Genomic DNA, 17,126 nt, shown 5'->3' with positions numbered 1-17,126 from the left:
ACCTCAAACAGACCATTGTCCACAGCAAACTACCCAGCCTTCAGGAGAACAGTGACCACGACACCAAACAACCCTGCCACAGCAACATCTGCAAGACGTGCCGGATCATCGACACGGATGCCATCATCTCACGTGAGACCATCCACCAGGTATACGATACATACTCTTGTAACTCGGCCAACGTTGTCTACCTGATACGCTGCAGGAAAGGATGTCCCAAGGCATGGTACATTGGGGAGACCATGCAGACACTACGACAACGGATAAATGAACACTGCTCAACAATCACCAGGCAGGAGTGTTCTCTTCCTGTTGGGGAACACTTCAGCGGTCACGGACATTCAGCTTCTGATCTTCGTTTAAGTGTTCTCACGACACATGACAACGCAGAATTGCTGAGCAGAGACTGATAGCCAAGTTCCGCACATGAGGACGGCCTCAACTGGGATCCTGGGTTCATGTCACACTATCTGTAACCCCCACGATTTGCCTGGGCTTGCAAAATCTAACTAACTGTCCTGGTTGGAGACAGTACACATCTCCTTAACCTGTGCTTAACCTTCTCTCCACTCACATTGTCTGTACCTTTAAGACTTGATTACCAGTAAAGACTCGCATTCCAACCATTATTTTGTAAATTGAGTTTGTGTCTTTATATGCCCTGTTTGTGAACAGAACTCCCACTCACTTGAAGAAGCAGCTCTCTGAAAGCTTGTGGCTTGTGCTACCAAATAAACTTGTTGTACTTTAACCTGGTGTTGAGACTTCTTACTGTGCTTACCTCAGTCCAACGCCGGCATCTCCACATCATTGCTATAGTTATACAGGGCCTTGGTGAGGCCACACCTTGAGTATTGTGTGCAGTTTTGGTCTCCTGGTCTGATGAAGGACATTCTTGCTATTGAGGGAGCAAAGGTTCACCAGACTGATTCCTGGAATGGCATAGAGTCATAGAGGTTTGCAGCATGGAAACAGGCCCTTCGGCCCAACTTGTCCATGCCACCCTTTTGTTTTTTTAAACCCCTAAGCTAATCCCAATTGCCCGCATTTGGCCCATATCCCTCTATACCCATTTTACCCATGTAACTGTCTAAATGCTATTTAAGAGACAAAATTGTACCCTGCCTCTACTACTACTGCTGGCAGCTTGTTCCAGACACTCACCACCCTCTGAAAAAATTGCCCCTCTGGACACTTTTGTATCTCTCCCCTCTCACCTTAAACCTATGCCCTCTAGTGTTAGACTCCCATACCTTTGGGAAAAGATATTGACTATCAAGCTGATCTGTGCCCCTCATTATTTTATAGACCTCGAAGATCACCACTCAGCCTTCTATGTTGCAGAGAAAAAAGTCCCAGTCTATCCAGTCTCTTCTTATAACTCAATCCATCAAGTCCCGGTAGCATCCTAGTAAATCTTTTCTGCACTCTTTCTAGTTTAATAATATCCTTTCTGTAATAGGGTGACCAGAACTGCACACAGTATTCCAAGTGTGGCCGTACCAATGTCTTGTACAACTTCAACAAGACGTCCAAACTCCTGTATTCAATGTTCTGACCAATGAAACCAAGCATGCCGAATGCCTTCTTCACCACTCTGTCCACCTGTGACTCCACTTTCAAGGAGCTATGAACATGTACCCCTAGATCTTTTTGTTCTGTAACTCTCCCCAATGCCCTACCATTAACTAAGTCCTGTCCTAATCTACCAAAATTCATTTATCTAAATTAAACTCCATCTGGGTGTTTCCCATTCCAAATGCCTCTGGCCCAACTGATCAAGATCCTGTTGCAACCAGAGATAAATTTCTTCACTGTCCACTATGCCACCAATCTTGGTGTCATCTGCAAACTCAGTAACCATGCCTCCTATATTCTCATCCAAATCATTAATATGAATGACAAATAACAGTGGACCCAGCACTGATCCCCGAGGCACACCGCTGGTCACAGGCCTCCAGTTTGAAAAACAACTCTCTACAACCACCCTCTGGCTTCTGTCAAGATGCCAATTTTGTATCCATTTAGATACCTCACCCTGGATCCCATGAAATTTAACCTTATGCAACAACCTACCATGTGGTACCTTGTCCAAGGCCTTGCTAAAGTCCATGTAGACAACATCAACTGCATTGCCCTCATCTATCTTCAGAACTGACATGAGAGAGACTGGAACAACTGGGCTTGTACTCACTAGAATTCAGAAGAATGAGAGGGGGGCTTCATAGAAACATATAAAATCCTGATAGGACTGGACAGACTTGCTGTGAGAAGAATGTTCCCGATGTTGGGGAAGTGCAGAACTAGGGGGTCACAGGCTAAGAATAAGAGTAAGCCATTCAGGAATGAGATAAGGAAGAATTTTTTCACTGTGTTGTGAACCTGTGGAATTCTCTACCACAGAAAGCTGTTGAGTCCAGTTTGTTAGATCTGTTCAAAGGGGGCTGGATGTGGCCCTTGTGGCTCAAGGGATCAAGAGGTATGGAGAGAAAACGGGAGTGAGATACTGAAAGTGCATAATTAGCCATGGTCATATTGAATGGTGGTGCAGGCTCGAAGGGCTGAATGGCCTACTCTTGCACCTATTTTCTGTTTCTATGTCTTGAGGAAAGGTTGAGCAGGATGGGCTGATAACTTATTCTATTCGAGTTGAGGTGATTTTATTGAAACACAAGATTGAGGGATGTGACAGGATCAAGACCAGAAAGATGTTTCCTCTGTTGGGGGAAATCTAGAACTAGGGGAGGCAGTTTCAAAATAAGGGATCTCCGAATTATGAGATGAGGAATATCTTTTCTCAGATTTGTTGGTGCTTAGATTTCCCTTCCTCAGTAGTGTATGTTATGTATTTATTCAAGGCTGAGACACATTTTTGCATTGACATGGGATTTAAGGATTATCTGGAGGATGGGGAGGAGGGGGAAATGTTGGTGGGTGTTAGTTAAGGCCACAGTCAGATCAGCCATGATCTTAACAAATGGCAGAGCAGCCTCAATGGACTGAATGGCCGACTCCTGTTCATATTTCCCAAGATCTCATGTGACAAACCAAAAAAATCATCCTGATAACTACCGAAAGCAGTTAGGTTTCTTGGAAAGATCTTATGATTGAAATGCATCATGTAGTTCTGATAAAAGGTCACCAAATTGAAATATTAACCCTTTCTTTCTCTACAGATGCTGCCTATCCTGTTGTGTATTTTCTGCATTTGCAACAGTGGATTGTCCATACTATGTTTCCAGCAGGTCATGGTGATGAATCTGTTCTTGAATAATTAACGGGTTCATCACCCAAGGAGTTTACATTTCCAGAACCAAAAGAGATCTAGTATTTGAAATGAATTTTTTTTGGTAACGGAGTGATCTCTGAAGCAGGTCAAGGATGTTAGTACAAAGTAGCGAAATGAATGCAATGCTACTGGAAAATAGTCCTAAGAGTATTAATGGGCCACAAGCTTCGAATCCCACCACCCACCCCCTGACCCTCAAATCAATCTTCTCAAAATGTTGAAAGTAGACTGTAGGGACACAGAATTCTAAAGGCATTCATCAAATATAGCTAAGTTTTCACTCAGGAAAGGTCATGCACCACTAACCCAACCTTCCAAACATATGACCAAACTTTTAATATGACCGATATTCATAACATGTCACAATGTCAGAAGTTAGAATGGTTTTGCGCCCAACATTATCATTGACAATCTTCCCGTTAACAACCTATGCACGACAAGAAATTATCAACTCCTTCTCTTTACCTTTAGAGCTGGATCACTGGGTAACTTCGATGTGTTGAAGAACCAGTCAGACTTGGGGTTGTACAACACTGTTGATTAAACTGAGTGCGAAGCAGAATCATGCAGCTTTAAGATAGCTTCCTTATCGTTTGACTCCCATTAGCTGTGATGCCCATGACACCAGTAAAAGGCCGTCTGATTTCAGTTTCACTTCCAGCATTTAGATTTGTTAAATCGAGACTGTGTGGCCATTCTAAGGACATGTGCATTTACTTATCATATTTCCCAATGAATCGCTTAGTTTTCAGCTTTCCCCTATTATCACTCATGAAGATTGGATTGATCGCGTTGCTTATCTTTATAATTTACTAATTCGGCAAAACGGGAGATTTTTGTTGCAAATTCCTGTGAATGAGGCAGAACGACTCAACTGACAAATTATCTCGGAAAACGATTTAGAGCTGAGGTCACTCAACCCTCTGTCTCCCTTGGTTAGATTTACATCCCTGCCATTTGATTTCTGGATGTTACATCACTAACAATTCTAAATACTAAAAAAAAACAATTAAAGAGTCCAAGCTTGATTTGCACTGTACCCAACAGCAAAAAAAATTAACTGCTGTCATGTTATTGCCTCGAGTTCTTGTACAATAAAAAGAGATCAAAATGAAGAATCAATAAGTGCAGTTGAAATTAGCATTAAAAATGAGATTAAAATGAGTTCTCTTTTTGTTTGGTGAAAACAGGCTCCAACAGTCAAGGACTCAGATTGGATTATTGATGCTTGAGCTCATTGTGCTGTGGCTGATCAATCTGCAGCAGAAAAAAAAGTAATTGTTCTCATTGTTACAGATAACTTGCGTCTCTCTGGTCCCTCTCAACAGTTACACCATCTGCCTACTTCCTCGCCTCAACTGTCTGAGGATGATTAATGTCACTGAAACTCAGATTGCTTTATGCATAAAAAGTGTTACTTGCAATAATAGTTGTTTTCCCATTAAGTAGCTGGCCAGGTCTTTCAGAAAGTTAGAAGGAAATGTTGAAAACCATTCCCATCAGGCAGGAATGCATCCATAATACTCGTGACAAAGAGGCTTCACATTTCTCATTGCAGTAATAGGCACGGCCTGTGTAGTTGCTTCCACTAATGCACTGCGCTTTCAGGTAACGTAGGAAAAGGGACAGAATTTACCATAAGAATCACCGAGTACAGCAAATCATTCAGCCCATCAGGCTTGTACCAGCTCATTGAAAGCCCATCTTACTGTGCAGTCCTGCAAATCAAGGCTCCTGAAGTTGTCCAGGCATACCACGAAAAGCCAACCTTCACTTCAAAATGCGTGCAGATGCAGGAATCTTGCAGGGACCATGCTGTAGAACAAGCAGGCAGCAACCAACAAAGCAATAGTAAAAGAAACATTGCTGACAACCATAATTCTCTTCTTCAGATATTTCTGTCATTAATCAGTTTAGAACAGTAAGAATCTGGAATGTTGTCTCGGCACATTGAGAAATGAAAGTGTGCTACAGAGAAGATGGAGATATTGTGCTCATCAGGTCTCAGCATGTCCTGCTCAGACAAGATAGGAAGCATCTACCCTCTGAACTAAATTCTGCTGCACACTGACTGCTTTGCTCATCTTTGCCAAAATTGCTCACTATTCCAGGAATCCTGGAATGCAGATAATCTCTGGTTTCCTTTCATGTTCTCTTTCATGTACAGCCGCCTTCTCCTTCAAATTTGCTGTCATCACCCATCTCCTCAAAATTTTTAATTCCCTCCAATCATGTTTCTACCCATGCCACAGCAGTGACCTAACCTTCGTCACAAATGATATCCTATGTAGCTGTGACCATGATAAACTATTCCTCCTCAACTGGTCTACAGTCTATGACATCATAGAATCATAGAAACCCTACAGTACAGAAAGAGGCCATTCGGCCCATCGAGTCTGCACCGACCACAATCCCACCTAGGCCCTACCCCCATATCCCTACATATTTACCCAACTAATCCCTCTAACCTACGCATCTCAGGACACGAAGGGCAATTTTTAGCACGGCCAATCAACCTAACCCGCACATCTTTGGACTGTGGGAGGAAACCAGAGCACCCGGAGGAAACCCATGCAGATACGAGGAGAATGTGCAAACTCCACACAGACAGTGACCCAAGCCGGGAATTGAACCCAGGTCCCTGGAGCGGTGAAGCAGCAGTGCTAACCACAGTGCTACTGTGCCAACATGGCTGATCATGTCATCCCCATCCAACACCTTGCCTCAGTTGTCTAGCTGGGTAGGACCATGCACTTAGCTGCATTCTTGTCTAGCGAATCATAACTAGAGAATCAGCTGCAATGGCTTCTGTTCCTGCGCTTGCCTGCCCCCATCCCCATCATCATGCTGAAACATGGTGTATGCTCCACATGTACACTGATTACACAGCTCCACCGCTCTTGGCCACTCCACTGCCTCTCATTTGTCATGCTGCTTGCCAAGCAGAAATTTCCTTCAGTCAAATTTTCTAAGACTAAAATTATCTTCTTGGATCTCCACCACCAACTCCATTTTCTACCCAGCCACTCTGAAGCCTCACAACACCAGATTGAAGTCCAACAGGTTTATCTGGTATCACGAGCTTTCAGAGCACTGCTCCTTTGTCATGCGAGTGCACTCCCATCTAGCATCCTCCGTAAACTTCTCATCCAAAACTCTGCTGCTCCTAACCTAACTTGCAACAAGTTTTGTTTACACATCATCCCTGTACATGTTTACCTACAGTGACTCCCACTGAGCAAAGTCTTGACTTTCAAATTCTCAGCTTTGATCCTTCTATGGCATCACCTCTGCCTATCCTTGTAACTTCTTGCAGCAAATTTCCAAGATCTCTGGTCCTTCAATTCGAGCCACTTGCAGATTCTTGATCGTCCTCACACGGTCATTGGCAGCCACGACTTTAGCTGTCTAGGGCCCAAGGTCTGGAATTTCCACTCTAAAACTTCTCTGCACCTCTACCACTCGACATAAAACATGTCTCTTTGACCAAACTTTTGGTCACCGGTCCCAATATGTTTCAATGCCAGGTTTTGTTTGATAACGCACCTGTGGAAGTGCCTTAGGACATTTGATATATTAAACTCCATATAAATGCAACTTTTGTTGCAGTCAAACTTTCCTTCCATCCTTCGGGGCCAATCTCTTGTTCAAATCTGCGTACACCAGATTGTCAAGAGCTTTTCTAAAGTCTTAAAATATATTGTCCAATGACTTTCCCAATCTCTTCAAAGTTGTATCGATATATCACATGATCTTGCTTCCACAAAACTGGGCTTGCACCAATGTAAATATATTAAACACAAACAAAAGTTGCATATGTTTTTCTACAAATTTTTATTCTTAGTATTGATTAGAAAAAGAGTCTGAAATCTCAAATCCCCAATTGCATCAGACTCTACTGTTAGGCACTTTCAAAAATGTGTTCAGCCTTTTGTTAGATTTTCTCCTTTTAATACTGTAGCAACAAGCCACAAAATTCACCAACACTCTTACTGCTTTGGGAACCATCAGTGAGCGGAGTACTTGCCCTCTGACAGTACTGCTGTCGTCACAATGCATTGAACAGTTGTGCTTGTACATGACTCTCTTGCGGTGGTGTACAGAGTTCTGAAAGGCAGCAGTTCCACAAGCTCAGGTGAATGCAAGATCCCAGTCATCTAAAGCCGGCCATCAGCCCCTTGGAGACAATACCTTACTATGGCTAATATTACAAATCCCACACAGACAGTAGAACTTTGTGTCCCACTATCTACTAATACGTATCCCAATCGCTACACCTGAATTTTGTTGTGTTAAACACAGGCACTATATAACATGAAAGATAATGCGATGATTGCACTGTGCCAGTGTGGTATGTGGCTTGATGCAATAGGGTGCAATGCTGTGGTAAGTTTGCAGCACAAATCCACATCAGTGGAAACTGGGTGCAGTCCAGAGTGGTGCAGGTATGTGTGTGTGGAAGGTGCGCACGGTGACTTTACATGTATTACAGTGTAGACTAATGTGGGCTATAGATTTATCAGATGCTGCACATAGAACGTATGGTGACTCTGGCGATTCATCAACAGAGGATGCATTTTGCAAAAACCTGAAGCATGAATACAGTGATTCTAAGTAGATGGCACTTTTTAACATCCACGCTAACAATGTATTTAGCAATGAAAATAAATAAGACTATCAGGTACCCAAAGGGCAGTTGGGGTTGTGCCATCCTTAATGTAGCACCGATGGGAATACTGTTCCTTTACGATACTGCCTGAAAACTCTGCTCATGTACAAGCCAATTCTTACACTAAACATTCAACCCCTTTTATCAGCAGAAGTCTTACTGGGACCTGGGATTCAGTGAAGCAACTATGAATGGATCCAATGTTAACGACAATGCAAATATTGGGGAGCTGACAGAAAGGACCAGTTTATATTGCAAAAACAAATCACAAGCTTAACATAAATTAGGCCAAGTGTCTTAATGCAAGTTTGAATTCAGCAATACTCCTGGGCAATTATTACCAATGAAAGATCAACAGGCTCTTACTGCTTCTTCGAAGGCGCACACCAGTCATTGAGGCAATTCTCACAAAGGCTAACAACAAGAAAAAAAATAACCACACTGATCACAAGTATGGAGGAGTCTGGAGTCTTGTTATCCCAGAGACTGCCACTGCAGGTAAGCAGCAGAACTCCAGATTGTTAGTACAAACAATAGAAAGTACTTTTAAAAAAAGACAGCTAATCAACTTCTCTCCTGAATTCTAACAATGCAATCCGCCAGAGATACATAATATACAAAAAAAGGCATCAAGCAAAATATCCCAAAGCCCCGCTCACCCGATACAGTACATAATGTCCATAAGAGGAGACAAGCAACTGGCAGAGCAAACCACTTCCTGGGGATAGTCCAGATTCCAGAGGCATCCAGTCAGTCTTTCACTCTGCAATTCAAGTATTGAAATGTAGAGAGGGGGAAGAGGGACCATGTTTTCTTGGAAAAAATATATAAAAGCAGCATCGACCTTGCTTGCGTGGGTGGCCGGTAAGACGTACAATTCCCCATGTGGATCTCAGCAGCTGCTCTGCCATGTCAATGCAGACCGTGATACTTGATTCTGATTCTTGGAGGGGCAGGGGAGGAGTCAAGGGGAAAGAGGAGGAATTCCTAGCGATTACTCTTCATCGCATCCTTGGCTGCCAGAATCAGTGGCGTCAAACTAGATAAGGGCTTGGCCAGCTTCAGGAACGGATGCTGTGAAAGACAGAGTGAGAGAAATGAGAATGCCCTCAGACCCAAAGACTGTGGTTAAATCAAAACAATACCAGATACAACAACAATACCAGCTTCTAGTTACTCCATAAATACAGCAACCGGTCTCCACACTGAGGAGATGTGTTCCCAATGGTGGGGAAAAACTCTGGACTCTGGTCTCCTCTGAGCGGCACAGAGGCACAGTGGTTAGCACTGCTTCAATTCCCGGTTTGGGTCACTGTCTATGTGGAATTTGCACATTCACTGCGTGGGTTTCCTCCGGGTGCTCCGGTTTCCTCCCACAGTCCAAAGATGTGCAGGTTAGGTGAATTGGCCATGCCAAATTCTCCCTCAGTGTACCCAAACAGGTGCCGGAGTGTGGCAATTAGGGGATTTTCACAGTGACTTCATTGCAGTGTTAATCGAAGACTACTTGTGACTAATAAATAAACTTTAAATTTTAACTGGTTTTCCCAATTTTAGAGGTAGGGGAAATCAAAAACCTGGTTCCAGTTTTTACTGGGGTTCAGAGAGATCCTCCTTGTATATCCATGAAATTCAGTATTATGGCAGCTGTGAATAAAGAGTTGATGTACTGTGTTCACACCAGGGTACACATGGACACGGGGACACACGCACAAACCAACTATATCAATTTTTTTGGGGTGAAAGCACATATTGACCTGAATTCTCATGTAACCCTAGAATGAAAACATCTGAAATTTCAACTGAAGGGACAATCAGTACCTGCAATAATTCCTTTCCAGAGCCTCGTTTTTCAACATCCATCTCCAAACAGCGATTCAGAAAATCACGGAAAATTGTGGAGAGTTTCTCCGGATTCTGCAGCTCTGGAGTGCCATTAGTGGCAATCAGGTACAAGGCCTGCAAGAGACACAGATAAACAAAGGAGTGAAGGTTAACGAGAGCTGCTACAGGTCCAGACTAATAGTTGAATACAGCCTCACCAAACCTCTTCCAAGCATTGGCTAAGGCCCCCACTTAAGTAAAGATTTGAAACAAAGATTCAGTGAACAGTCTGGTTCAACATCTGCCATGTGATTTGAGCTGTATAGAAAACAATCAGCCATGTGGTAAAACTATCCTTCATAAAAAAAACTCACCAAAAACAAGATTAACCAGCTCCAAAATGAGAACAGAGAAAATGGCAGAACTCTGGAACATAGCAGGTCGGCCCTTTAGCTAAACTGATCATGGTTGATTTGCATCTTAACTCCATTTTACCCATCTGGATTCTGGAACTTTTATACAGCCTTGCCGAGCAAACCAATTAACCTGGCAGGGGTGGGGGGGCACATTCACACTAGCTCAAATTAAGGTTTTGCCCCCTTATTCTGGACCCCAGAGGAACTATTCTTAAACACCGCAATTAGATCGCTCTTGATCTTATATGCACAAGGGAATATGTGCGAAGTCCATGCAAACTAATATTTATAACTTAACCCTTTCATCCCGGGAATTATTCTGGCGAATCCATTACTTTTTATTAGTCACATTGAAATAAAAGCCAATATTCCATGAGCCGTCCACACACTGTTTATACCTGCCCACTTGTTTTTAGTGATCTCTGCACTTATGCCTCTCCGTAATTCTTAGTTTCTTTATTTACGAAATCTTGCTGAGGTCCAAAGGAGATGACCTCAGTTTTGCACACTCAATTAATCTCAATGTCTCTTTGAAACTTCCTGTTCCCATCTTCACTCTAGGCTAGGTATTTCTGATGTACAAAGAGCAAAAATACCACCAGGTGAGAATAAAGAATTTTGCATTTGAAGCAATGAGCATAAAATGAATATGGTTATATTAATGGAAGATTTCAAATCTTGGTGTGTTGAGACACTTATCACACCCTTCCTTCCCTCCACCTCATGGTGCTGCCAGCAGCAGGGTGCAGGGCTTGAATGGAGATGAAACTGAGCCCCAAGTTCTTTCTGAAGAGCAGTCTCAGTGCCCGACAGCCTCCTGAATCTGAAGAAAACCAAATGGAAATCTGCATGATCTTGGCACTATTTGTCTGCTCTGTGCAGCCTATTCCCCATTCTCATTACTCTGATTAATACAGTTAAATCCAAACTGTCTTGGTTTTCACAAAGCTATGAGTCCTTATTTTGGAGTATGAACAAGCTCACAATTCACTTCAAAAATAATTCCAAGCCTTCTGCTTCTGCAGAATAAACCACTTTAGTTTAAATGTTTTAAGCCTCTCCTATGCACTTTTGCCTCTTGACAAGGTTGTGGACTCACCCTCAGTGGATTCTCATTTAGATAGGGGGGTTCACCCTCTACCATTTCAATGGCCATGATTCCCAATGACCAGATATCGACCTTGGGGCCGTATGCTTTCCTTGTCACTACCTCAGGTGCCATCCAGTAAGGGGTGCCCACCATGGTGCTGCGCTTGCTCTGTTCTGGTGTGATCTGGGCACAGAACCCAAAGTCAGCTGTACAGACACAAAATAAACAATGGCATTAGCAAAGCATTTGGAAAGCTTCAGTAATGAAACCAGCATTGACATGGCAGATTATAGAAAATTATTTGAGATTCAGCTCGAGTTGGTTACTTTCTTAATAAGCGGGGGGAATACTCCTACTGCACCGCTGCAGATACAATTTCTTTTAAAGTAGCCAATTTGTGGAATGGTGGTGAGGAACAAAACATTGGAAACTGTGCAGGTCATAGACTCAGGAGATTTACAGCATGGAAACAGGCCCTTCGGCCCAGCTTGTCCATGCTGCCCTTTTTTTTTAAAACCCCTAAGCTAATCCCAATTGCCCGCATTTGGCCCATATCCCTCTATACCCATCTTATCCATGTAACTGTCTAAACGCTTTTTAAAAAACAAAATTGTACCCGCCTCTACTACTGCCACCTCTGACAGCTTGTTCCAGGCACTCACCACCCTGTGTGTGAAAACATTGCCCTTCTGGACACTTTTGTATCTCTCCCCTTTCACCTTAAACCTATGCCCTCTAGTTTTAGACTCCCCTACCTTTGGGAAAAGATATTGACCAATGCCCCTCATTATTTTATAGACCTCTACAAGATCACCCCTCAGCCTCCTATACTCCAGAGAAAAAAGTCCCAGTCTATCCAGCCTCTCCTTATAACTCAATCCATCAAGTCCCAGTAGCATCCTAGTAAATCTCTTCTGCACTCTTTCTAGTTTAATAATATCCTTTCTATAATAGGGTGACCAGAACTGTACACAGTATTCCAAGAGTAGCCTTACCAATGTCTTGTACAACTTCAACAAGACGTCCCAACTCCTGTATTCAATGTTCTGACCAATGAAACCAAGCATGTCGAATGCCTTCTTCACCACTGTCCACCTGTGACTCCACGTTCAAGGAGCTATGAACCTGTACCTTGAGATCTTTTTGTTCTGGAACTCTCCCCAACGCCCTACCATTAACTGAGCAAGTCCTGCCCTGGTTCAATCTACCAAAATGCATCACCTCGCATTTATCTAAATTAAACCCCATCGCCATTCATCAGCCCACTAGCCCAATTGATCAATATTTACAAATGAAGCCAAATACGCAAGAACAAAGGAACGAGTGGTGGCCTTTTAGCTCCTTGAGCCTGTTTGCCATTAAGGCTGATCTGTGCCCTAAAAACCACAAATCTGTCTCTGGCTCACTTTCCTTTATACCTTCAGTTAACAAAAATTTACCAATCTCAGATTTAAATTTAATTGATCTTGCATAATTGCAATTTGTGGAAGAGATACCAAACTTCTACTATTGTGTGTAGAAGTGTTTCCTAATTTCACTCCTGAAAAGCCTGCCTCTAACTTTTACACCATGTCTCCTAGACCTAGAATCCCCAAACCACTGGAAATAGCTTCTCTCAATCTACCTTATCTGCTCTGAAGATAAACTTTGATCAAATCACCAGTTAACCTTCTAACTTTCAACAAATACAATCTCAATTTGTGCAATCACTCCTTGCAAGTTAACCCTCAAGAGTCCAGCCATTTTGGTAAATCTACACTATATTCCCCCTAAGACCAGTGTGTGGAACTGTGAGAACAGTTTACAATACTCCAAGTATAACTTAACAACAGAAGCATAATTACTGCCCTCATGTTCTAATCGTCATGGGATAAAGGCCAGCATTTTGGTTAACTTCTGTACAGGGTATTTGTAGATGATATTTTAATGATCCACGTATCTGAACCGCCAAGTCTCTTTGGATCGCCATTATTTCTAGATTTTCCCCATTTAGAAAGAACCCTGTTCTATTCATTTTAGGTCAAAGTGGATGTCCTCATATTAATCTACATTGAAATCAATTTACAATAGCTCTGTCCATTAATTTTATCTGTTAATATCTTTGTAATTGTATTCTTTCATTTACACTTGATAAAGTCTCAATCTTCATTCAGAATGCCAAGTGTGACATCAACGTCTCATTCATTCATGAATCTGCTACACTGGAAGAGCAGCCAAACAGAGATCAACACTTGAAAAAAATAATGAAATTACAAATTCAGATTATAATACATTTTCTGCACAGTTCTGAGGATTTGAGTTGATGAATCCTGCTTCAATTTAATTGCAGGGCAATGTGAATTTCAGTACAAGGGTGAGGGCAAAACTGTTACTCACTGAGCTTCACAGATCCGTCCATGCCCAGTAGCACATTATCGCTCTTGATATCTCGGTGAATGACCTGGTTCGCATGCAGGAACTCCAATGCCTGTAGGCACTGCCGGAGGAATAACAAAGATTGGGCTCAGAATTGCACTCAATAGGTTAACTTGCTTGAAGCTCAAAAAATCTATGATGAGATAATCTGATGTACAGACATACTGCTATTGGATTATCCCTCTGTAGTGTTCAGATATAGAAATTTCTGTGCAAAACCAGCACTGTATTCCAGGGTGACAACTGTCAGCAATGTTTTATTGCCAGCTTAATATTTGCTCCCTACCACACCCTTACAGTTCCACAGGCATCAATTGCTCCCTGGTTCCTTGTACAGGGAGTCACTCAATGCCACCGCTGGCAGGCATTTTGACTGACCCATGAACTTGGTAGGGGACGGCAAAAGAAAACTGAAAGTATTCTCATTTGCTATGTACTTTCTAGTCGAGGTCAGTTGACAGCAGTCGGGAGTAGAAAGCGGATTGATCTCCGCCATAACATAGGGAGGCTGTAGACAAGTGTAACTTCGAATGCCAGCTCAGCTGCAATCTGATATCAGTCATTACTAACTGGACCATTTATAGGTGAACGTTTTATACTTGTTTTTATTTTTTTCATGGGATGTGGGCATCAGTGGTAAGGCCAGCATTTGCTGCCCATCCCTAACTGCTCTTGAATTGAGTGGCTGAGTGACAGTTAAGAGTCAACCATGTTGTTATAGGTCTGGAGTCACATGGCCAGACCAGGTAAGGATGGCAAATTTCCTTTCCTCAACGACATTGGAGAACCAGATGGATATTTACAACAATCGGTGATAGTAGTCATGGTCACCATTACTGAAACTTGTATTGAATTTAAATTCTACCAGCTGCAGTAGTGAGATTTGAACCCATGTCCCAAGAGCAATAATCTGGGCCTCTGGATTACTAGACAAGTGACATTACCAATACCCTACCATCTTCTTTTATAGTTACTTGCTTCAAAGGACTTCCGAATTCCATGGGAGCAACATTACTTAGTGGAAGCCAAATGGAGAGAGATTCTATCAAGTTCAAAATTCTTTTCTAAACAAATCCCTTCATTATTTTGCACTACCATGGCTCCACCATCTCCTTCCACTCTGCCGGCGCTCTTTCGCTCTTTATCCATTTACCTCCAGTTTTTCCATCGGTGGTGGCACCCTCAACAGCCCTGGCCCTACTTCATTCCACCTTTTAAAGCCAGCTTTACTCTTTTCTTTCCAAGATGGAGAGGATGACACAGTGGCAAGCACTGCTGCCTCTCAGTGCCAGGGACCAGAGTTTGATTCTCAGTTTGGGTCACTGTGTGGAGTCCGCACAGGTTTCCATCAGGTGCTCCGGTTTCCTCCCACAGTCCGAAAAATGTGCTGGTTAGATGCACTGGCCATGCTAAATTCTCCCTCAGTGTACCTGAACAAACCCCGGAGTGTGGCGACTCAGGAATTTTCACAGTAACTTCATTGCAGAACATTTTGCGAGCCTACTTATGACACTAATAAATAAATCTTTGATATTTTCCAAGGTATTTCATAAATGTGGTCTTCTTTTGCAAATCACAAACTAGTTCATTTTTAAAAATTCAGAATGAGGAGTAATCAAATTCAAAAATCAGGCAGCCTGCAGAGCTGCACAAGAAAGAATTTCCTCAATCTAGTAAATGCGTTTCATTCTGGTCATGAAATACCAAGCGGGGCCAGAGCAGAGAGAATGGTGGAAACTTTGCACCCAAATTTTGAGATGTTGAAAGAAAACTCCAAATTGTAGCTGGATACACTGATGAAAGCCAAGGAGGGGCCTTTCAAAGAGGGAGAGTAGATAAATGGACATTAAGTTTTACAAAACAGGATGGGAAAACACCTCACAGGATGTCCTGCAAATAAAAGATAGTGTTCCATGGGTTTTGGCAAATGTCAATGGCAGGGATTCTAAGCACTACAGATGTGGCAATAAGAACTGAAAATGCTGGAACAGCATGGGCGAGTCAGTGCCTGGATTTCAAAGTGAGGAAGCAGGGAGAGAAGCAGAACCCCACAATGCAGAATTGAAGGGATGTAATAGCTCACCTGAACCTGCTTTACTGACTGACCTGTCAAGAATTTTAGTTTCTTTGCATGTAAACAAATCAAAATAAAGCAATTTATACCATCAGTCAACATTCCTTTTAGTAGGACCACAAATGATGAATAGTTGGAGTTGGCAGCTTCCAAGAAGGAACATGGAAGAATTGGAAAGAGTTTTCAATCATGCCCTTACCTCCCTACATACTGCAGCAATCTGTGCCTCATCCATACAGGTTTCTGTAACCACATCAGTCAGTGAACCGCCAGCCAGATATTCCATCACAACACAAAGCTCGTCACCCACCAGGTAGCTAAGATAAAATGAAAGAAAGTTTCAGTAATTCAGTTGTCTAGAATTCCAAAAGCAAGGTAAGTTCCACACCCCTCCAACAATGGATACACCCCTCTTCCCTTTTGTGCACCACACTGGCAAATGGAGACACAACAGTAGAGATTTACCATATACAACGCCCTGGTTTCAGACGTGGCCACTGGAGACTGTAAATAACTAATTCCTGAGATGCCATGTTTCAGAACGACATGGATGCAAGTCACAAAGCAGATTATGACCAGAAGTGCACAGATAGTCATCTCTCCCAGTTACCTGTCTAGGAAGTTGACAATGTTGCTGTTCTTCAATTCCTTCATCACCAAAATCTCATTGATAATCAGCTCTTTCTTTGGCTGTTTCTGTAGGTTGATTTGTTTGATTGCCACCTGAGAAAGCAAATATATAACATGCAAATACAGCATCTGTCTGACTCCTCCACCATCCCACCGCACAGGTGATCACACTTATTACAAATATAGACAAAAAGCATGCATTAATTTGACAGCAGCATATCCTTCTGTTCTATTATTACATATTCATTAAGTGGACTGATACATGGAAAGGAATATGGATTTTTTTTTCATATTCTCATAAGAACATAAGAACTAGGCAGGAGTAAGCAATTTAGCCCCTCCAACTTACTCCCAACGATAGATGTTAAACTAACTGGTCTATAGTTTCCTTCTTTCTGCCTCCCCCTCTTTTTGATTAAGGATATTGTGAGCATTTGTCGAATCCACTGGCATCTTTCCCACATCCAGAGAATTTTGAAATATTAACCAATGGATCCACTATCTCTGCTGCCACTTCCTTTAAGACCCGAGGATATAGGCCACCAGGCTCTGGAGACTTGTCTGCCTTTAATGCCAATAGTTTGCCCTGTACTTTTTCCCCCTCGTGATGTTTGTTCCAAGTTCCTCTCTTTTATAACTTCTGAATTACCTGTTACTACTGGGATGGTACCAGTGTCCTCCACTGTGAAAACTGAGGCATAAAGTACTGATTTAGTAAA

General features: G+C 42.5%; 1 protein-coding gene across 6 annotated transcripts in view; it reads right to left on the bottom strand.

Annotated features, from left to right (window-relative positions):
* Positions 1-7,106: 7,106 nt before the first annotated feature.
* The window catches only part of LOC144491421 (serine/threonine-protein kinase PAK 2-like), a 58,418-nt gene continuing 48,398 nt past the window's right edge, over positions 7,107-17,126 (bottom strand). For all 6 annotated transcript variants that reach the window (XM_078209220.1, XM_078209222.1, XM_078209221.1 and 3 more), the window contains 6 exons: positions 16,388-16,500; positions 15,977-16,094; positions 13,665-13,764; positions 11,298-11,494; positions 9,780-9,917; positions 7,107-9,032 (listed from right to left, as the gene is read on the bottom strand). In XM_078209220.1, the coding sequence (XP_078065346.1) occupies positions 8,946-9,032; positions 9,780-9,917; positions 11,298-11,494; positions 13,665-13,764; positions 15,977-16,094; positions 16,388-16,500 (753 nt within the window). In that variant the 3' untranslated portion in view covers positions 7,107-8,945. The remainder of the gene's footprint in view (positions 9,033-9,779; positions 9,918-11,297; positions 11,495-13,664; positions 13,765-15,976; positions 16,095-16,387; positions 16,501-17,126) is intronic.

This window comes from Mustelus asterias, chromosome 3, assembly GCF_964213995.1.
Source record: "Mustelus asterias chromosome 3, sMusAst1.hap1.1, whole genome shotgun sequence".
Lineage (NCBI taxonomy): Eukaryota > Metazoa > Chordata > Chondrichthyes > Carcharhiniformes > Triakidae > Mustelus > Mustelus asterias.
The sequence above is the reverse complement of the archived record's forward strand: the minus strand, read 5'-3'. Positions and strand labels throughout refer to the sequence as shown.